This window comes from Ptychodera flava, chromosome 14 (genome assembly GCF_041260155.1).
Source record: "Ptychodera flava strain L36383 chromosome 14, AS_Pfla_20210202, whole genome shotgun sequence".
Classification (NCBI taxonomy): Eukaryota; Metazoa; Hemichordata; class Enteropneusta; family Ptychoderidae; genus Ptychodera; species Ptychodera flava.
The window spans coordinates 4,760,761-4,783,480 of record NC_091941.1 but is presented as its reverse complement, the minus strand read 5'-3'; the positions used below and the strand labels follow the sequence as shown (position 1 = coordinate 4,783,480).

Below are 22,720 nucleotides of genomic sequence, written 5' to 3'. Positions count from 1 at the left end.
CATATCTACATTCCTTCATGGCTTTAATACCACCTAGCAACCTCCATTCCTACATAAAGGCAGTTAAAAACATTGATAAAATCATCTGAAACCAGAGCGCTGAATTTCTTGGAGAGAGTGAAATGTAAGATCTATTTTTAGACAATTCATGTAATAAAAATTGATGCATAACTACAATAGAATTGGGAAGGAAATTTCAAGTATAAAGAAACGTAAAAATCCTAAAAGGGCAAAATACTATAATTCAGTCTCTGCCTTGAACAAATCAATATTTCAGGAATTGTATTGTAAATGAATGGATTTTAGATAAAGGCCTTTGGTTTCATCACTTTAATGCATCTAGCTACACGTCATCAATGCTCCCACGGATGACCATACTTCATGTCTTCTGTGAGCCGTACATTAGTCTCTGTGCACTAACTGTTTAAAAGCCTGTCTACATGTTATCTTCAATCACTCTTCCCAGTCAATGGCTAATCTTTAATAATAAAAATAGTCTGTGTATTACTTCAGCCTTTAAAATGTCATTTTTTAATTAGTTTTAACAATCTCTCACCCAAAATCTTATTTCCATTATGGTGTTGCATCGGGTACAACGGTAAAGTTATACAATTAAAACGGTCTATTTTTAATGACTTGATTAGTAAAATGTGAACAGTGCAGAGCTGGTAAAATGAAACATCATGTCTCCATCTTGAATCTTGGCATCATTAGGGAAACTCGGCCATGCTGCGGAGCCTGTTACCTCAGCGACGCGTACCCATGGGATCTCGTAGTCAATCGATAATGGCGCCCCTTACAGTCAAGTAAGTCTCTGCAAAGATATGTATACTTGTGAATACCACATGAAATTGATAACATGGTCATTTCATTCTCAGGAAAGAGATAATTACCATTGCAAATAGTCTATGCATGCAGTGTGCATCCAATGTACATTTCTGCTGAGCCAGTTACAATATTTTCAACATGTCTCATTTTAAAACAAATTTGGTTCAACTATGCACAGTTTCTGTTCTGTATAACCTCTGGATGTTGACAAGGATGATTCAGAAATATTTGGAATTACTTCCTTTTTGTCACATTCATTGTGTGCTGACTTCTCTTACCCTTTGTATAGCCTGACTTGCTGAGCAAAAAAAATTACCATGGGTATTTCTAAGGCTTTTTTGTCACAGGATTGCAGAATTTGTAAGAACACATTCTCAGTACACAGTACTCGACAAAAAGACTTACTGAGAAGTTTGAGTTTCCCATGTCCAACTTCCTCCTACATGTATATTTGCACTGTAGGTTATACCTGCTATCTCGTGCAGTCATACAAAACAGTAATTGTACATTATATAGACTCAAGTTACACTTTGTTCCACTTTGAGTTTGACTGCACGGTTTTTCCTGAGATTTTTAGCCTCTTCCTCTTCCACCAGAAGTTTTCGCAATCCCAGGAACCCACACACGGTGGTGCAGTACAGTGAAATTGACAGACCCAAGTCAACCAAGGGACAGCACAGACCACCAACAGTGCCAGCACCATATTTCTACGACAGTAGGAAAATGGCAAGATCTGGAGAGACTGCCAATGGCAAAATCAAATTGGTGGAACTACCAGGTAAGTTTCATTTGCTCAGAGAATTGACAACATTTTAACATTGCTCACACCCAAAGTATTCATTCCTTGTGATTCTGTATTTATTTGCCCTAGACTTTGAGTCTCATGATACATGTACATAACGGAAATAAACTTCTTTGCTTACATGTGGGGTTTTTTTCTTTTCTGTCTTTTCGGAAAATTTGAAAAATTGCTAACAAAATCATGCTATGCACACTTTATATCAAAATGAGTTTTATTGAATCTGTCAGAAAAGATGATTTCTCAAAAATGATACATTTATGACAACACTAATTCACTGAAATGATGGTATTTCCATTCCTAGCTCTGCCCCTCCCCCCCCCCCCCCACTTTCCCTTTTTTTATGCATTATCTTCATCCTTGAATGTTCAGCACTGTTTGATAGCCATCCCTGTGGCAGTAATAAAGGGGATGTATAAAAAGAATGCATTTGTTTCATTCTGTATCATAAATTGATAATAATGCCCATGCATGATTTTTTTTACGCTGATTAATCAGGAATATCTGTCTGACTGCTTTTAGTAACCTGAACAGGAAACTCTTTAGTGTTTAATCACCAGTCATGCACCAGTAATTATATTATAAACTTGCCTATTAAAATTTAAGACAAGCCCATCATAGTTTATGACGAAAATCAAAATTTTAGAACCAGCAATGCTTGCTGAAGTCAGTAAAAACAAATGGATGTTTCTATTGAATGAAAGTTAATTCTTGAAAGGAATCAAAAACTTACTACAAGAGTAACTGTGTCACTTAGCTGACTTCACATCCCACTCATAGTCTGATCTCATCCTATTATCCTGCAGTTACAGTAATTGATACAAGCCTTGATCTGGTTCAGTGATCACCTTATAGATTAAACTAATTAACATCAATATTTGTCCATCACACAGCAAATTTCAAGTGTCACTGTGCAGGTTACAATGTCACCTTTCACATATCTCATTACTCATTCTTTCGTAGAAGTTTTAAACAAGAAAATCTTCATCGATGTTTACACAGGCAAAGAGTGATTGTGTATCATTATTTTTATGTAAAAAGAAAATTGTGTGCAATCTTAATTGTCAGCTAAAAGTAAAATAATGACATTGTGTAACATGATTAGCTAAGAGTCAAATATAACAGTATAAATGTTGGTTTTACTTCAACGTGCTGTGGCCTGCAGTCAACATCAATTATGGCTAATTTACATTATTTACACACAAAAATTGTCACATTTCTTTTTCGTTTCTGTCTTTAAATGGGCTGTAGTGTAGATATTATTGCTTTACTACTCTTCCAGTATGTCTCAAGATGCTTCCCAAAAATCTGACTTCTTGTAATAATACAAAATTGATGAAAATGTTTCTTAAATTTAAGACGGTAACTTTATCCCTTCAATTTGGGAAAAAATGCAATATTCATGAAACTATAATGTATCGATGATAAAATGTAAGATTAACTGCAACATGAGAGAGACTGATGAGATTGGTGAGTTTCAGCACTGTAAAGTACTTGTTAGTGTAAATTGTATATGATCCATTGCAAAGATTTCGGTTCATTTTCTCAGAAGACATTCCAGTTACTCTGAAAACCCTTCAAGTGTGCCGCCTTGTAGCATTCATCATTTCTCATCGTCATCGTCAGATCTGTTGTGTTCAAGTCGTGACTTGTCAAATTATCCTTGTTGTCAGGTTTTTATTTGACCTAAATTGATGTGTAATGATGTCAACTACCGTCAGACAGCGCCGGTGTTTTCTCATAATGGAGCTGACTGCTTCAAAATGCACATGCTGAGAGTGTCATTGTCACTGTAATTGTACTAGAAACAAGACACATTACTCAAATCTGATTTTTTTTGTAAAGAAATACTTGTGGTATCTGAGATGGTTTTATTTTTCTGTCTAATCCCATCTTCATTCTATGCAACTTCTCAGTTGTCAGAAATTATATTGCCAATTTTTAATACAATTCATTATTTCATAACAGCCAGCAAGTGCAGCATTTTTGGCGTGAAAAATGTGATCTTAGCTGTTTGTCTGTACTCAAAGGTGACATTGAATCAATGCCCGTGGCTCTTGATCATGAGATAGAATTAATGTCAATTAGTGATTACTTGTAGGTGAAAGTTGAAATACCAGCCACATGTCAGTATGCAATACTCTCCCCCCCCCCCCCCCCACACTGTGATACACCCCCATTGTTTTCAATAGTGTGGGTGGACCTGTGTACCGGTAAATGGGGATGAAAGGATTAATCTATGAGACAATAACCTTGGACTATGTTGGTATTATTTATTTAATGAAAGTAATGTACACATGCATATTCTTATTGTGAGAATAAACAGAAAGGTTTAAGTCAGAGTACATGTAATTGAGTTTTCCAGAAGTTTCAGAAATACATTAAATCATATTGCATACATGTACCTACCTGGTAAGAAAAAATTGTTAAACCCATGAGTCTAACATCAGTTTATTGCTGCATGCAGTCTCTGCTACTTTCTGTACAACCTGGTTATGCTAACAACCTCATAGTCTAGATTTCCAACTCAAAGCAATTCTGTTGACAGTGACCTGCAATGATGAGTAGCAATTGACACTAACTTAGCAACATGCTTCTGACAATATTTGTCCCTACTACCGGTATCACTGTTTACTATCTGTTTGATTTCACCCATTGACATGCAAATACCACTATAACATTTCACTTCCTCCGTTTTTTCACCTTGCTAAGACGGCATACTCCAAATTGTAGTGGCTTATGGCAATGGTAAGAAAATCTACTCGGAAGATCCTCCATACATGTGTCTCTCTACTTCAATGCTAAAATAGAAATTGTCTTCATTCTTCAAGTACCTAACTGCCATTGTAAATCTCCCGTATACTTATAAATCATCTACAGACAAAGATAAATGTCGATCTTCTCATATCTTAGTGCTTGTTGATGTTTTGTCATCTTCAGAGCTATGTTTCTACTTATATATTTATGTATATACACACATGCACTGAAACCCCTTGATTAAGGACACCTTTAGAATGAATGAAATGTCCTCAATAGATTGTTGTTTAGACAAACTAAGTTTAACTCACTGTGTCATTGAAGAAATCTCAAAAAGAAAAATATTCCGTTCAGTTTGTAACTTTCAGATTGAAAAATCTTTCCTCAGCATAAAGGAGTGTGTCCATGTGTAGGTTTGCCAATGTGTATATATACATATGTATGAATTTTATTTCTTATGACGTTGATGTTGTTGTTTTTTTTGTCATTTTTGAAGTGAGGGATCTCAAGTTCCTGTCTGTTGCATTCAAAAGTGACTTCCACTTGAATGCTACACATAACATTCATTTCTGCTGACTTCTTGTGTGTCCCCATTAGCAGCTTTGTGCATCAACAAAATGTGATACGACCATTATAACTTTTGTTTCCTTCTCTAACCACCTTGAAGATTCAGTCCACGGCAATGCTAAGATACTGGCCGCTCCGGGGGTCGGTGCAATCTCACGGCAGGCGTCCTCCAAGCATATCCGTAAACACCAGTCCGGAGGCATCGAAGGCCAGCCACCTCCGACTATGACGACAGCAGCAACGGCTAATGGTGGCAACAACTCAAGAACAAACGTTATTGAAGAACCGTTCAAGAGACCTGAAACCCAGGTACTGTATGCTGTATGGATCTATGCAGGGCATGCTCTGCTAGTGTTTCTATTTGTGGCATAAACAACTAACCGGTTTTAACTGGTTAGCTGAAAATCTAAATGGAAATACGGTATACATATAACAAAAAAAAACATGCTTGTAATAAACAGTGTGATTTTGTTGTCGAAAAAAGATTTACTCTCCTTGAATGCACATTATCTGTGCCTGCCTGCAGAGTAGGAAATTCATACAAACCATAATTATATTTTATTGAGGACTATTCTTATCGTGAGATATACTTTATAATAGAGTCGGATGAAAGAAAGGAAGATACATGTACATCAGTCAAACTTCACCTGAGAAAGATAAATTTCTTCATAAATCATTCTCACAAACCTGACCTTCACATTGCAAATCTTTCAGTGCCTATCTTTGGTACAAGTGTAGTGTATTTTATTGACTTGGTTTTGCCCTGGTTATAATAACATATCTTCTGTAGAACTGCGAAAATTATGTGGCTGGTGAACACTCTTTATCACATTGCAATCTTATCAACATGTACCTGAGCTGTAATACATTGTGAATGTAAATTTAGTATGCTTGCTGTTTCTCATTCAGGAAACCACCAGAATTGACCCACCGGTTCCCACGGCAACACCCACCCATGACAGGGGTGGTACTATCTCACCTTCTGGTTCCATCACTGATTCTTTCATGAAAACCCAAGACTCTAGCCTCCCAGGTGAGTTCTGTGCGAAATATCAACTAATCCAGAATTTTATGATGCATCATTCAAAGCATTCCAGTATTCACTTACTTTAACCTCATTCTCCACCAGTGTTTGATATAATGCTGCTCGTTTTCAAGGAAGAATATTGACCTCTGTGTAAAGTCATTGAGATGAACGGTTGAAAGCACAAATGTCAATGAAATGAGGCTTTATCAAATCAACACAACATTCTGTTGGCAAATTTTGATGACAAAAATTGGCAGCCTTGATCTGGAAATGACTCACAATTCATATACCATTTGCAAACAGTGAAGTGTTTTACTCCACCAAGTACGCCATAAATGGTCTCCCAATGTCCTGGCAATCACAAATGCATCATCTGTCGTCCTGGTGATCTCGCATGGTCATCAAGTGACCAGGGGATCACACTTTAACCTTTTCACCCCAATGGTTTGACCCCAATCTATTGCTATCAATGGCGATTGTGGATCTGTTTACAGGTAATTAGGGGTGGACAGGTCAATCTTTGTCAATGTTTGCTATCAATGTGAAATATGGTCTTTTACTTCCAGCAAAAACTGCAATTTAGTGTGCTATGAAATTGTCCCATGCATTGTTTTTTACAGAAACAATACTTAGTTATCATATGTAGGCAACATGACAAACAACAAGTTGAAAGCCGATACAATAAAACCACACCAGTATTAACCCAATGCTAACACCAAGATACATATTTCTTTGATAGAAATGCACCTTTGCTAATTTTTAACCTTTTTTTCCACAACCTTCTTTGCCACCCAAATAGTTTTACATGTCTCTCGCTTGCTTTACGGGTAAGTTAAATAAAAGTCCATGTACCTATTAACAGCATCTCTGACACTGCGAAAGCAAAAATTTGCAAAAGAAAAGCATTATCTTTTACCACTGCAGAGTATTGGGACAGTAACCCCCTGACATTTCCTTCATGCATGTATCCCACCCACCCAGTGGGGCTAGAGTTAGGGATGGGGTGAGGGTAAGTTTTCAATGGGTAACTGTCCAGGGGTGACTGTCCTAGAACCCCTCGCAGTGCATTCTAATGTGTTCTAACAGATTTCAAACAAGAAATTATACCCCATGATTTTGCCTAGTGATGCTTTCCAATTTGACAATTTTCATGGCTTTGTGTGCTCTGTTTTCTGCCTCTCCATCTGTCCTGTGTTGATTGATGGTTTTTTTCTCTTTGTTTTTCTTTTTGTGTATTTATAAAAAGACTGGATGGTCTCATGACTCTCATTAAGATTTGATAACAATTGTAGCAGTGCTGCACCCCCCTAATTAAGTCTTGTTGTGTGGATATTTCTCTTGAAAAGTTGTGATTACCTCCCAGAAGACATACAGAGTAAAATTTAATATAACCAGTAAACTTGTTTTAAGAATACATCCTGTTGACACTTCACTAATACTCTAGGTTACCTAAGTTATATTCAGAGCACTGGTGGGACTACGTACAACCTGCATCATACATTTTCTGTGCAGTGAAATTCAGACATCTGAGTTGCAGTAGTCCACATTACAATGACTTGACTGAGATGTGCATATCACAATGGAATGACTATCAAAGGCATGGGTCTGGCGTCAGATTGTCTTGCCAGGAAAATTACTTACTAGCTTACAATTTCAATGGAAAACAAAATTCTGTGACACCTCCATAATCCTCTTACAGACTAGAACAAGATCAAGTCCCCTACCTTTAAGATGTGCATATCGCAATGAAATGACTATAAAGATGTGCATATCACAATGAAATGACTATTAAGATGTCCATATCACAATGAAATGACTATTAAGATGTCCATATCACAATGAAATGACCGAAATGTCCATATCTCAATGAAATGATTATTAAGATACATGTATCCATATCACAATGAAATGACTGAGATGTGCATCTCACAATGAAATGACTATTAAGATGTGCATATCACAATGAAATGACTATTAAGATGTCCATATCTCAATGAAATGACTATTAAGATGTGCATATCACAATGAAATGACTATTAAGATGTCCATATCTCAATGAAATGACTATTAAGATGTCCATATCACAATGAAATGACTGAGATGTGCATCTCACAATGAAATGACTATTAAGATGTGCATATCACAATGAAATGACTATTGAGATGTCCATATTACAATGAAATGAAATGATATGGAGATGTAGTAGCTTGGCATAGCTGATGTTCTGAAGTCAGTTGTCAGCTGTCAGTCAAGAAAATTCACCTAATAGCAAGAGTCATATCACCTGGTAAGACCTCGCTGATCGTCAGATTGCTCCCTGGAGCACGGATGTCACCATGGATACCGCTTAGTCAAAACTATCAGGCAAGCAGTTATACTTGCATACTGCTGGCTCAAATCATAGTGACTATATATGTGTGTGATCAAGGTGAAATTTGACAGCTAGCCTCCAGTCAGCATTCCCAGTCAGGATTATAACAGTGTCACCTGTTGACATTCAGATCTTTATACAAGTCCCATGCTGACATTAAAAGTCCTCCTGCAAGTTACAGAGTGGCATTTGGTGTGCGAGAGTCACCAATTGACATTAGAGTTTCAAGGAAATCCAAAATGCTTACAAGCGCAAGGAGAATGCCATGAAAATATAACATCTCCCAGATAAAAACCCCCACAGAGAAATCTGAGAATAATCTCATACAATGATTATGTCCTTCCCCCGATGTTGACATACTTGGTGTGAATCGTGATCGCCCCCTGCTGGCTTTGAAAATATCAAAACTCTGAGCAGTTTGACATTCAGTGTGATGAACATACATGATTGTAGCTACATGTCTAGATTTACTGGGAGATTAACAATTTTGATAAGTTGTCAGATTAGCCAAATGTCCTCAATGTAGCATGTTTACTACATCATGGGACACATGTGTCCATGGACGCCTCATCATCCACAGTTTCAATTTATACTCACTGGAATTATGTCTTTTGAAGGATAAAAAGTACGTACGTGTACATCCTGGTGACAAATTAAATTGATCAGTATTTTCAGTTCCACAAATTATAAACACTATTAAGAAACATTTGTTTTTATCAATAAACAGTTGCACTGGAGCAAATTTAGTGCTTTCAGAAAATATTTCAGAAATACTCAAAACCTCCAAACACTCAGAAAAATTTGAGAGATTGTTTACAGCTATTTGCCTATGTCACAATTCTCAAATACATTCGTTGTGTGTTTGTAGAGGTGATGCGTTTTCCTATAGTCATCATTGTTGAAGTTTGTTTATATGTTGAAGGTTGTTTCAAAAATGGATGTAATATGTAATTGACCTGGAAAATCAATGATGTGTTCTATGAATTGAAGGTCTTTCCCATACCAGGGAATCATATTATGTGTAGCTTATCTGTATTCATTCATAAATAAACTGAGTGTTTGAAATGTTTCACTGGAAGTCACGTTTCCAAGCAGCTCTCAGCTGTCTGCAGTATTTCAGTTCTATCAGTATTGTTCCTATACCTGATTTCAAAATGATTAATTTAGTATGATGATGATGATGACAGTGATGATGACTATGATGATAATGATGATGTTGGTGATCTATTTCTATCGGCAGCAAAATGAATAGATTTTGATGTCTTTCCGTAGGCTAACTAATTTGATTCAGGTTGTCCTGTCTCTGAGTTTTGTATTGTTGCAGAAATTCTATTTACACAATTGTACCAGCAGGCAGTGATGAGTAATGAAAAATCTCTGAACAGTTTACAGCATTCCCATCTTCAGGACAGTGAAAAATGACATGATTGTAGAAAAGATGACATCTGAATCTGTTGGTAGCAATTTGTTCATTTAATGATACATGTACCTTAATTGACACACATACCTTTCCTCTCTCACCTCCCTTCCCCTTTTCTTGATGGCCACAGTAAATAGTTCCCCGGGGAACGAAGAAATCAATAAGCAAAGTAAATTAACTTTGAGGAAAACCCAATCTTACTGTGCCCCTATTAGCATATCTGTCTAGCTAGAGCATGTTTAGGAGATTAGGAAACAAACTGCGGCAATTTTCCTAGAGAGATTAGCTACAAGGTTATTAATTATATATGAAGTTTGATATTTAATACTGGAGGACAGACTCAACCTCAGGACTATGAGACAACCTGATTGACCAATGATAAGTCTTGTACCGGTCACATGGGGAGAAAGCAGAACCACATGACATGGTTTGCATTTTACAAAATTCAGACGTATGGGCTTGAAGATCTCTTAAAACTGCATCCAGAAAATGAATTGAAAAATCTATAAATTCATGGAACATGTAATATTCAAACAAGATCACTACCTTCACTGTCTGTTAACACAGTTGAGAGACTGCTGGTGATACAACTTCAAGTTTTATTATTCCAAGTCATTACATGGATTACCTGACTACTTGATGCACGCCAAGAGTTCTATATCTATCTCACTTTTGATATGTAACAATACTCTGTCCTGACTGACACCCTGAAGTGATCACTCCTTATTTTACAAATGACGGTGTTTCATTCTGTCTCTATATTTGTCTAGTCTTACGGGCACTGTACTACCGTAGTGTTCATGTAGGATATTTGACAAGTAACACTTCCTTGTTTTCTAAAATCACGACACATGTAATTGAAGCCATAGTTCCTCACTGCATGTATCCAAGGTTCAGCAATTCACTGTATTTGCTATAAATATGTGAGCTAGTACACACCTGGTATTCATTCATGCTATTATTAGAGTGGCATTTGCTCCAAAAATAGTGGTTAAGTACTTTTTATGAGAATCGTGATAAGGAAGTCCTTACACTTGCTACTTTCTGTGAATTCACTCATGTTTTGTATGCAGAGGTTCTTTCTTTGAAATAAGTTTCTGTGTCTTCGGTGCCGGGAAATCCATGATGGTTAGCCAACAATTTGAGATGCACATGCTCGCAATCATTTTTTTTTAAGCTGAGTGTATGGGCGGGTAAAATTGTGTTTTATCTTTGTTACTTTAACATTACCGAACAAGTATACTATGAGTATAAGTCACACAGAGCTGAATAAGTACAGAGTGTCTGATGTACAGGTGCATTAAAAGCAGACTGGTAAATCAATAAAGGAAGTGAAGGCCACAGAAATGTAACATTTAAATCTCATGTACTTTAGTTCAATAAGTGTATGTTGGATTTGAAAAAAGATAGAGACGTGAAAACAGAGGTTGTCAGATACAGAAAAGTCTATAGCCCAATAATAACAATGAATAAGATTTCTTGCTCCATCAAGTTGATCTTTTGAAGGTGTTGAGGAACTTCTTAAATCAGCAAAATTAATACCTGAAATGGAAAAACAGTGAAATGAGTGTATATATCCCTTGCTGAAATTCTGCACTGCAGAGATTTGGAAAAAAATGCATGCTTTTCAATGAACAGGACAGTACCTGTATATTGTGGATAGGAATATTACTCACTTCAGGTGAAAATGCTGAAATTAGTGCTATCAATGGTTTGATCATTTCCCCAACGAATCATCGAGCAGCTGCTCACCCTCAACATCACACTTCAGTGAACAATATTTGTAGGATGCGAGTTCAACACTGATTGCACTTTTTGAGCCAGTCACAGGGAAATCAAAGAAGGAAACGGAATCCCTTGGTTGTCCTTGTCTTCCAAGGAAACATAATCCATCCTTGGATGAACAACTTTTACCATCTAATCAGTTTGATGCTTTACGGTTGTGTAAAATTTCATTGATTCAGATATGGTGTTTTTCATGAATTTTATTTTTTTTATGTATACGCGTGTTTCAAGCTTTTCCTTCCTGCTTTTCACATGCTTTTCTTCCTTTCCACTCCTTAGCAAGTGTAGATAAGTTTATGTGAAGGACATTTGAACATTTTTTGTTTGAATTTGGTGGTGTTGTTTTTGCCTATTATTCTGTATGATTTTGTTAACTAGGAGTGTCTTTGATTGTGTGTTAAAATGGTAAAATTTATAAAAGATATCTGTAATGGGTTAAGAAAACGAATTATTTTTGATGTACTTGACAAGGACATTACGAGTGAATGGTGAAATTCTGAATCATGCATCTTTGTAATTAATTTACACTGTTGTTTCTGATTTCATTTGAAATTTTGTTCAACTTTACAGAAGCCTCATCAACATCTAGCAGTCTCCTTGGACGACAGACCAAAGCAGTTTCAGATGAACACAATCTTGAAACAAAATCCAACTCAGGCAGCATTAAAGTGTCCGTCCCTTCAATGGACAACACACAACCAGACTCCAGAGAATCAACTCCTGATAGGTCTGATCTCAGTGACAAAGACGTCCCAGGAGATAGAGACTCCTCAAAAATTTCTAAAAACGTTGAAAACGAAAATGATTCTGGAAATAAGGAAATTGACAGCAGTGCAGATGTTTTGCATGAGGAAAATAAGGAACGGTCTGAGGAGACACCGGAAGACAGACAAACAATTGATGAGAAAACAGACTCTGATAAAAATGAAGTTCAAGGGTCAAAAGTCAAAGGTGACGATGTAGAGGTAGATGGTGATGATGTAACGGGCGAAAGTGCGGAGGTGAAATCAGAAGGCAATAGCAATGAAGGGAGTACTGCAAGTCAGTCTGTAACAGGAGCGGCACCCCCTGCAATGATACTGATAGCTGTGGAAGATGATGGAGGGGAAAGCCAGCCAGTGGCAATAGATCTTGATTCTGGTGATCTTGATTCAGGTAAGGAATATAAAGACACTCACTAAATGAAATTAGTTAGCATGCAGTCGTGACAGCCCATAGAAAAAGATCGTTTTTGTAGCTTTTTCCCTTTGGATAATGATAAAATGAAGTTTTTGTTGATCGTTTGGTGCTGTCAGTTGCCTCAAGATAGAGTTTAGTTTTAATCGCAGAGGAATGCAGTGAATGGTGAATTTTTGCAAATATTGTAATGAGTATAATGTAAAGCACACAAATATTCAACGCAGAAGATTGACGTTTGGTGAAGTTATCCAATATAGTTTGCTTCATCAGGATTTTCATCATTGAAAGTCAAATGTTAGGGGAAGGGTATAGCATCTGAATACAGCTATCAGAATCAGAATTTTATCATGAGATGACTGTAACTTGTTCTCTGTACACTCATGAATCTTTACAAGTCCTTCCCAGAATGCAATGTTTTATGGATTTAAACACACATCAATCCTATCTCATCACGCATTGCTAAGGGGAACAGAGTGGTCGCTATGGGACACTTCCATACTCTTGCTGTGTTTACATACCATTACCACTTTTCCATTGGCCAGTCTCAATGCTGCAAAGCCATTGCAACGAGTATCCTCCATCAGTTTAGGGTTGGCATATTTTTCACTTCAAAATAATGATTTGCCAGAAATTTTCAGACAAATCAAATATCAGAACCAAGATTTCATCAGCAGCTTCCAATGTCAATGAAACGTTCCTATCAATATCAATGTCTATCACCCAGAGGGGTGGAGACAACTCTATGCAATGGCTTATTTTGAATTAATCTTGATCTAACTTGGATGTGTGGATTCTTTTAATGCTGTTCTTGTCTCTGTCCTCCATCAAATTCCACTCAATACAGGTCACACTGACAAAGAAATTTCTCAAAATGCTCACTCTTCTGATGAGCAAGTGGCTGAGTATATCGTAAGTGAACTTTCCAAACTGACAGGAAATGGGGAGGGGGAGGGGAGGGGGGGGGGAAGAAATACTTTCCACACTGGATGACACAGATACCCATGATGATAGTAACAGTGACCGTACACCCCTTTTTACCACCAGTGCATTGGTTTAGCCCTCTCATAAAGTGATATGGCTCAGGATCTTTTTCCAGGGAATCTGAAATGATGGGGCCGGGACTCATCAACCAAGAAAATCACATGGAACAAAAAAATATAAAATTAGTCCCAGGTGCTTCCTGTTTTCAGTTTAAAGATGCTCACAGATGGTTATCACATTTGATGTAAAGACGCATTGAGCCATCGCTATGCTGCACTGTACCTGATTCAACTCACTGACACCTGATCTCTGAGAAAGGCTTTGCCCTTCAGCGAGAGACAAATGGGAACAATATTTAGAGAGGTCAAAGTTCATCGCTGAACTACTCTGTAATTTGACAGTTGTAACTTTTGTCTAAGTCCGTGGGCACAACTGCAGTGGTCTCTACAGACTCATATGTATGAAACTTCAAAGGAAGTAAGGGGAAAAATAGAATAAATAATGACTGTGGTGTTTGTGTGATCTACTGTGGAAAGTGTGATCAAATCTTTAAATTAATAGCTACATAATTGATGATGGTTGATCATTAATTATAAAACAGGAAAATGTCATATTGTGGATGCAGGTAAGCGGCCAAAATTAATCAAACACATTCTTCAAAATATCAATTTTCTCTAAGATGACTGGAAACTAACCTCATTCAGAGGTAAAAATAGTTTCAATTGTGCCAAGTGTCAGCAAGGCTATATATCTCATTATTTTTCCCCTTAAAAGGTTATTTCTTGATGTACCAGGGGATTAATCCTGCTATACCGCCCGGATATGACACTTTCAATATTTATAGTCTTAACAAGGTGATAAATAAAATGGAACAAGGGAATTAATTAATCAGCTTATAGAACTAGTTAAAAGTAAACAGCACTGCATCGAAGTACAACTAATACTAGCATGCCATTTCTACTCTGTTTCCATCATTGAGTTGCTTCCTTAGAAACAAAAATATATTGTAAACATTGATCTTCAAACACTCCTCTCGTAACATTCAGAGCATATCGATTTACCCGTACATGATCAAGTGCCGATTTCTAGCACAAATTTACCTTTAAAAAGTGCACAGGCACAGAAGAGTGTTTGCCTCAGAGTGCAAGCCTTGAGTGCCATGACAGGCCATGCATATTGTGTTTGGGAAATTTAGATATGAAGATCCATTCATAGATGCACTGATCCACCCTAGAAAATGGATCACCTGTCCTTAAAATATCTTTGAATATCAGCCAGAACTTGGATTCTTATCATCAGCACAATGTTATTAGTACTGAGTGCCCTAGAGAAAATATTGAAACGGCCAAAGGCTATACATTCTGTTTTACGTACTTCTCATATATATATATATATATATATATATATATATATATATATATATATATATATATATATATATATATATATATATATATATATATATATGTATGTATGTATGTATGTATGTATGTATGTATGTATGTATGTATGTATGTATATATATATATTATAATATATATATATATATATATATATATATATATATATATATATATATATATATATATATATATATAAAAATAGTTGTGAAATTCTTACCTTAAATTACCTCAATGATGGAAACATAGTGAACTGACTTTGCCTCTATCTTCATCTAACTCCATCTCTGCACAACACTGCATAAAATATGTATCTAGACAAACCTTGAAGGAAATTACATCTCTAATTTAAGATACATAGTCATCCCATGCAATGTTAATGACGCTCAAATTTTAAATTTTATTTCTGAATGGTCTCTTTGCCTCTGGGCTGCAAGTAATGTGGAAAAATTATTGCCAAGTGAAACCTGGAACATCCACCTGTGTTGAATGTCAAAGAAATGCCATCGTGCTTTCAGAACTTTCCAATCAAATATTATCCTCATAAATTCATCACTCAAGTATACTCCTTGTTACGTCAATCCATGATGATTTGTGTCACTGGGGAGCATTATGATACAAAGATTCATTTATTATTTAACACAGATGGTGATTTTGGGATGTGCAATTAAAATTTGCTAATATTTTTTTCCACTCTGCATATTGAAATAGATGCTCTTCAGTTCCCCTGATAATTTTATGAGTTATTATAACCATGAAATGTACGTCATTGTTTAATGTTTGTCGTAATCTCATTGCAAGTTGACCTGCATTGCTATTTAAAGGGCCAATAGCTTTGATAATTTTTTTTACTATCTTTGTTTTTTTTTTGTATGTCAATTGCAAGTTCTCGTTCCACTGCCCATGGCATGTTAAAACATCAGTTTCACTTGTCAACACAGCATCTATATATGTGTAGAATGCACTGTAATTGTTTACCATTAAATTCTAGCTCAGACCAGAATAGAATTCACTTGTCAACAATATCTCCACATTGTTTGAGGATTAGAACAAGAGATTGTAGTTGACATTAAAAACAAATCTAGTGGGGTAAACAATCATCAAAACTGACAACTACTGTCTGTTTAAGCCAAATCAGATATCTATTCATCTTATTAGTGGAGTATGGAAATCTACATGTTGCATCATTTCCTAGTATCCCTGTTGTGTTCATTGTACAAGTGCATGGATAGATATCTTGTTGGAAGAATTTTCCCAGAATCCCTGTATGCATGACTTTTGTATGATGTAAAACACTACAAACTCAAACATTTTTTTAATTAATCTCACACTCATGACTCAAGTTCAAGATAAGAAAAAAAGAAAAACAGATTACATGTACGCTTGATGAAGTTGTAGTAGATGCCTCATGTATAATTTGCAAGCAGAAGTAGAATTTCATATGTAAAAACACCAAATAAATTTAAGAGTTTTGAAGTTGTTAGTGCAGGGTGTGATGATTCTGCTATCCCTATACATGTTTCATTGAAGTGTTACTGGAGAGAAACTGTTGAATTGAGTGAAGTGTTCCTGTTATAGCATCTTCCCAACATGACTCTAATAGGCATCCATTTCCCTGTTTTGTCCCTGTGCAGGAAAACGCCAACAGGAAACAGACTGAGTTGCAGCAACTCCTAGAGGAACATTCACAGCTTGTTACTCAGATAGATGTCATGGAAAAGAATAAAATTACGGCAGTTGGCGAGGAAAATGATGCCGATGATGAGGAGGGGGATTGACTGAGAGGATGCAACGCTATGACAACCAGCTTGTTGAAGCTGTAAAGCCTGCGACACACTGTCCTGCAGACAAAGTGCAAATCTATCTATGCAAATACATTATTTAAAGACACTGTTAGTCAAAGATTTGGATTAGATGTGCCAACTTCAAATAAAGTAGGTGATTTTTTTGTAACAAATTGAGCCTTAAATGGTGCAGAAATCAATTTTACCAAAGCATTTTCAGAAATTTTCTCTTACATCGTGAAAGAAATTGCCAAATTTAGATGGCTTTTTAATGTTTTGAGAATCTCTCAATCTATACCATTATCTGGGAAACACAGAACGTTTTTGTATTGGTGATATTTGATGAGAAGAGCACATATGAAATTTTCAGATCAAGGAAGATCAAATATTGATTCTGCAAGAGCGAGCCAGAAAAACTAGAGGCAATGATTAAATTGGTAGTGTGTGGTTGTCATGGTAACAAAGCAAATGGGAGCCGTATCAATTGATGTGGCAAAGGTGATCAATATATAAAACTCCAGTATATTTATTGCCAGGGTTCCTGCATGTAGGAAGTCTGACAACACACATTGCAGAATCATCCACCGATGTCATTCTCTATGCAATTTTGTCGAACGTAAAGTCACAAATATTTATCAAACAAGCTCAACGTTCTCATCGTAAATTATCCTTTTCAGTCATCAACCTCTACACGAAAGGAGGCTTCATGCAGATACTGCTGGAAATTTAATCTTGATTAAGAACTAACAGAAGATGAAAATGTCAATCTTTTCACACATGTGTGCTATTCAACCCACTCCCTGTACTCTTTGATTGACCCCTAAAGGCACAGTAAGCATTTGTTTTTTGGAAAAAAATCGTTTTTTGCCACAGAAAGTAAGTATATTTTCATCTTCTCCCCAAAGTATGTCGAAATACAGCGAGTTCACCTTGCCATCACAATGCACTGTATACAACATACAATGTTATCCTTGACTTAATTCAGTCTTCAACGTCAACATTGGATGTTACACCCACACACATAGGCACATTGTATACAGGCTGTGTTGTCAACTTGACTAGGAGGCATTTTGACAAGATTTGGGAGTATCTATTTACCAATACAAATTCTGGAAAATACAACAACAATTACTTCTAATTGAGCTTTAATACTGTAGTTAGACCTGAATACACCAAAAAAAAGTTGAATTTCAGAAAAGAGTACAGGAAGTCAAGGTAATCAGCATTTGAATTTATCACTCTGTCCTTTTAAATATACACATACAGAAAAATGATCATATTTTGGTATACCAAAATAGACTGAATGGTCAGTGGTCAGAAATTTTAAATCACCGTGGACCAGTGGTTAGGGTAATGGACTCACTATCAGAGGATGGTGAGTTCAAGACCCGGTCGGTACAGAGTAATGGACTCACTGTCGGAAGATGGTGAGTTCAAGACTCTATCCCGGTGTCACGGTGTTGTGCCCATGAGCAAGGCACTTTTCTCCTCAGTGCTCCATTGGGTAGTGGGTACCTCATCCTGTAATTAGGCTAATGCCTGTTGGATATTGGACTGATATAAAACAATGTTGCACTCATCCAGTTCACTTATCTTCCTGCATGGTGTTGATATCAGTCATGCAGTGCACTTGACTTCATCATATACATCATGTTTTGTATTTATACATGGTGATGGCTTTGAACAGTTGACTTCATCATATACATCATGTTTTGTATTTATACATGGTGATGGCTTTGAACAGACAATTCACTGGTGTTCTCGGTAGTATGATGATGGCACTGTACCATCAACCATTCTGATAACCAGGGATGGCAAGTTACCACCTTTTAATACCTACTTGTGAAAGTACTCCCCAGTCACAGCTGCTTTTGACTATCTCATTGACATTCAGAAGTATATCAGCTGTTGTCTTGACAATTGATGAACAAAGGTTTCCGACAAAAATTATAGCTCCATCTGTTTGTGTGGAAAATACAAAGCAGTGTTGCTTATGGACACTGTGGCCTTAAATGGTTCATGTGCTGTGATCAAAAGGTCATTTGTACATGGATTCAAATTTTTCTCTTGGTTTAAGTTCTCAATCTTTGGCAAAACCATGCTAAATTGCCTGTCGGTACCAATGCTCTGTTTTGAACTCTGACCCTGCATCTCCACCCATGTTATTATAATATTTGAGCTATATTGTGTATCTCTGTATCTCTCCCTAATTGACGTCTACCGGTACCACCCAATTTCTGTGAGGTGTTTGGTAGGAATCTTGCAATTTGATCCAATAATCCATGTCTTCACAGCTCTATCTTTGAAATTCTGTACAACTGGTGTACAGACTAGGGTGTTTTTATGGCAAAATAATTGTGAAACATCTATTTTCTTGACTTACGTATTCAGGATAATTGAAAATCAGAGAATAGCCTCTTTCCTGTGGGAACCTTCTGACATTGATGCGTAGGGTTTGGGCTAATGTGCAGCATCTAAGAAGCTGTTATCCAATTAGGCAGCTGAATCTTACCAATATAATTAAAACAATACCAATAGACTCCCTAAGTCGCTGTGAATAGTGACAATGGACCAATCAGAGATAACCTTACTAGCACGCTGCACATCAGCAGTAGGGTTTACATGTAACAAATAAAATTCTTGTGTTTTAATAAAAACCTCTTCACTCTCCCCCTAGATAAACACTTCAAACATGTAATGTATTGATTACGACGTGGAAGGGTACATATGGCTGTTTAACAGAAGTTGCCCATAACCACAAGATGATATGAAAGTTGAGCAAAATCATCTTCAATATTGACTTTGTTCAAAACAACCCAGTTAGTATCAGATCACGCAATAAAATGATATGCAAATTTGGTGGTGCTGTAGAATCTCACTTCCAGTTTTGCCTACCCATGAAGAACATTGAACCCATCTACCCTATGATATTAACTGGTATTTGTCTATGGGTGCCTTTTGTCATGACCAATAAAAACACACTCCTTAGGATAAGTTACATTGTCTTGCAGGTTAGATTAAGCTCTTTGTTCATCAGTCTTACCCAGTTGTGCAATTATCACAAAAAAGTTTTGATCTCAATGATATTTTCTGATGGAGTGAACAGAAATCTGTAAAAGTACAGGTTTTATAGATCAAATTGAGGAAAAACATTCTACTTGGCAAGGAAGTGGCCACACAAATTGTCGGATAGCATGGAACAGGCAGCTTAAAAATGTCATTTGACCCTGTTTTCTATCAGTGTAGTAATGAGATTTGCAGATCTATTTCTGTCTCTTCAGTTTAGTCAAACAGTCCATCAAATTCCTGCAATCCTGTATTCTTACCAGTACAGTTGCCCTGCCTGAGCTAATTCAGTACAGTTGCCCTGCCTGAGCTAATTGATGAAGCCTTAAGAAACACAAGCAAGTATCTTTCAAGAAAAATACCTTCAAATGAAATGCAAGATCAGAAGAATAGTCTCTGTCAAGGGATCACATGATTTGATTTTCCACTGTACCTCCCTCAGAGGTTCCCTTAGATCTTTCACTTATTCTGTCTATTCTGCGGTCATAAACATCTTGTGAAAACATACGTACATGCCATTATCCAAAGAGAGAGATTGGCATGATATTTTTAAACAACCATTGGAGCTCATATTCTCTCTGTACAACCAGAGGAAAAGATCTCAATTTTGTCTGTCGTTTCTTTCTGTCATGCACCCTCCCCCACCATGGTGTGGTTCATCCCTGTTTCCTACATTGTGGTTGGACCTGCTTACAGCAACAAGGGGTGGTAGGGTACAAGTATCAATTTGAAATATTATTTTGAAATTAATCAATTGTGCATTTAAAATGTAGTCTCATTTTAGTTCAAGATTGTAGGAGATGTGCTATAGGTTACGAAGTGTTCAATACGCGTAATTTAAGAAAGGGGAAATGTCTGTGTTGTGACTGACTGGATCTGTTGAGGCAAATTTACTGTGACTGGTCAGAATAGCACTATGTGAAGTTTCATTCCAGTGGACATGATGTCTTTGATAAACTCATGAATGCACACAAAGACAGATGAGGCTGACATCTCTTTGTGAAAAACATTTCCTTTTTCTGTTGTCAAATTCAATGCATCTCACCACGATGCTGCATATCAGCTGTTCCCATATTTATTGTGATGATGCCTGTTTCAGTTTTCACCCAGAAAACTGCCCTTGGCTGATGTAGATCATTCTATAGATATTTCTTTCTCGGATTGTCTCTTATTTTGACTGGCTTGTTTCAATTCTAATGAGAAATACTGTACAAAAAAAGTACAAAACCAGGGATCCCTGTTGATGTAAAGCAAAAAAAATGTGAATGCTGAGAATTGTCGACCAAAGCCTGACTATCAGAGCTGACGCAGACACCTTAAGGCATACAGTGGCATGCAGTGAGCGATTCATGTTACAGTTTAAAACTAAAATATCTGCTTTCGTTGTTAATGATGTTGAAAATATGCTGCTGCTCTGTCACGCCTTAGATAATATGAATTTTGAAATAGCCAAGCTTGTAAACAGAATTCAATACAAAACATGCTGATTACATGTCCGCCCTTTGTCTTCATTTCCCCACGTCATGAACACCCACTCACAATCTTTGAAAAGAATTTTCACCTTGGTAGGATGGTTCAGTTACTATATAATTCAGTTCCTGTATGTGTTTATGTATCATGTTACAGTGATATCATCCTGTCTGTGCAAAAATTATTTGTAGAGATCACTTTCAAAGTACTTATTCCTTGTATTAGGTTTTGGCTGGAAAACACCTTTTTTCAGCAGTATTAGTTAAAATGTAAATCCATGTGTGTTGCTGAAACACCTCACTTCTTTTCCTCAAAAGCAATGTCTGCTCAAATAAAATAAGTGTCAGATGATATATTATCTGATGTCCGTCCACAGTCCCAGAAGTCGTTTCCACTATAGTCTGAGACATTTGTGTACAAGCAAACTAATAATGATATTTACAGTGTGGATTGCCGTGTTTAGTCTATTAATAAAATTCATTATCAGAAAGCCTGATTTCCCAGGTGTCAGAACCCTTGTCCCATGGCCAATTTTTTCAGAATTCTGCTATCTAGCATTTTGCTTTCTGCAGTGCCTGCGACATAATGGGTTGCTGCTTATATATTATTGAATACATTAAGTACTAATCTATTATATTAGCTGCAGTCAAGCAAGCTGTATTTACATGCTCCTAAACCATGTACGCAACCCAGCGGAGCTTACCGTTTTGCCAATTATGGAAAAGTTTTTATTTCCATGGGGTCAGCTTGTTAGGGTCGGGAAACAAAAGTAGTGTATTTTTTATATGTAATGAATAAACAAGCCAACATTTTCCATGGAGAAACAATATGTCTGAGTGTCGTTTATTTTACCAGTCAGAAAAACGAATAACTCAGCAGTCAGGGAAGTGTTTTATAAATTGTGTTTTGAAGTTGCATGTCAGAATTATTCATTTGCCATAGTGTGTGTTTCTATGGCTAACAGAGTACACACCTCTGCCCCGTCAATGAAAACAATCCCAGGGGTGATGACGTCACATATCGGCAAAAAATGTCATCCATTGAAAGAGTTACCTATAAGATGTGCATTTCATCGAAGATTTTGTTCTGTGTCATTTAGAGGTCACCATTGCCAGAATTGTGAAAATTGTACACACTCAATGATCTAGGAAATACAGAGTTCTCACGAGGAATTTCTCATAGCATGGCGACAAATTTGCATAACAATGTAATGAATTGTTATGTTTATGAATTACTATTGTTTCGCCAAAATTAAAGAGCCGTGGCCACCATGCTTTAATTGCCCT

General features: G+C 36.7%; 1 protein-coding gene across 10 annotated transcripts in view; it reads left to right on the top strand.

The window, feature by feature from the left end:
- The window catches only part of LOC139149035 (uncharacterized), a 48,848-nt gene extending 26,587 nt beyond the window's left edge, over positions 1-22,261 (top strand). For 3 of the 10 annotated variants that reach the window (XM_070720539.1, XM_070720536.1, XM_070720532.1), the window contains 7 exons: positions 715-806; positions 1,425-1,606; positions 5,052-5,260; positions 5,861-5,984; positions 12,125-12,709; positions 13,578-13,642; positions 16,749-22,261. In XM_070720539.1, coding sequence (XP_070576640.1) covers positions 715-806; positions 1,425-1,606; positions 5,052-5,260; positions 5,861-5,984; positions 12,125-12,709; positions 13,578-13,642; positions 16,749-16,892 — 1,401 coding nt within the window. In that variant the 3' untranslated portion in view covers positions 16,893-22,261. Of the gene's footprint in view, positions 1-714; positions 807-1,424; positions 1,607-4,339; positions 4,376-5,051; positions 5,261-5,860; positions 5,985-12,124; positions 12,710-13,577; positions 13,643-16,748 lie in introns of all 10 variants that reach the window. The other 7 variants (XM_070720538.1, XM_070720535.1, XM_070720537.1 and 4 more) reach the window with 5 other exon arrangements.
- Positions 22,262-22,720: the final 459 nt, after the last annotated feature.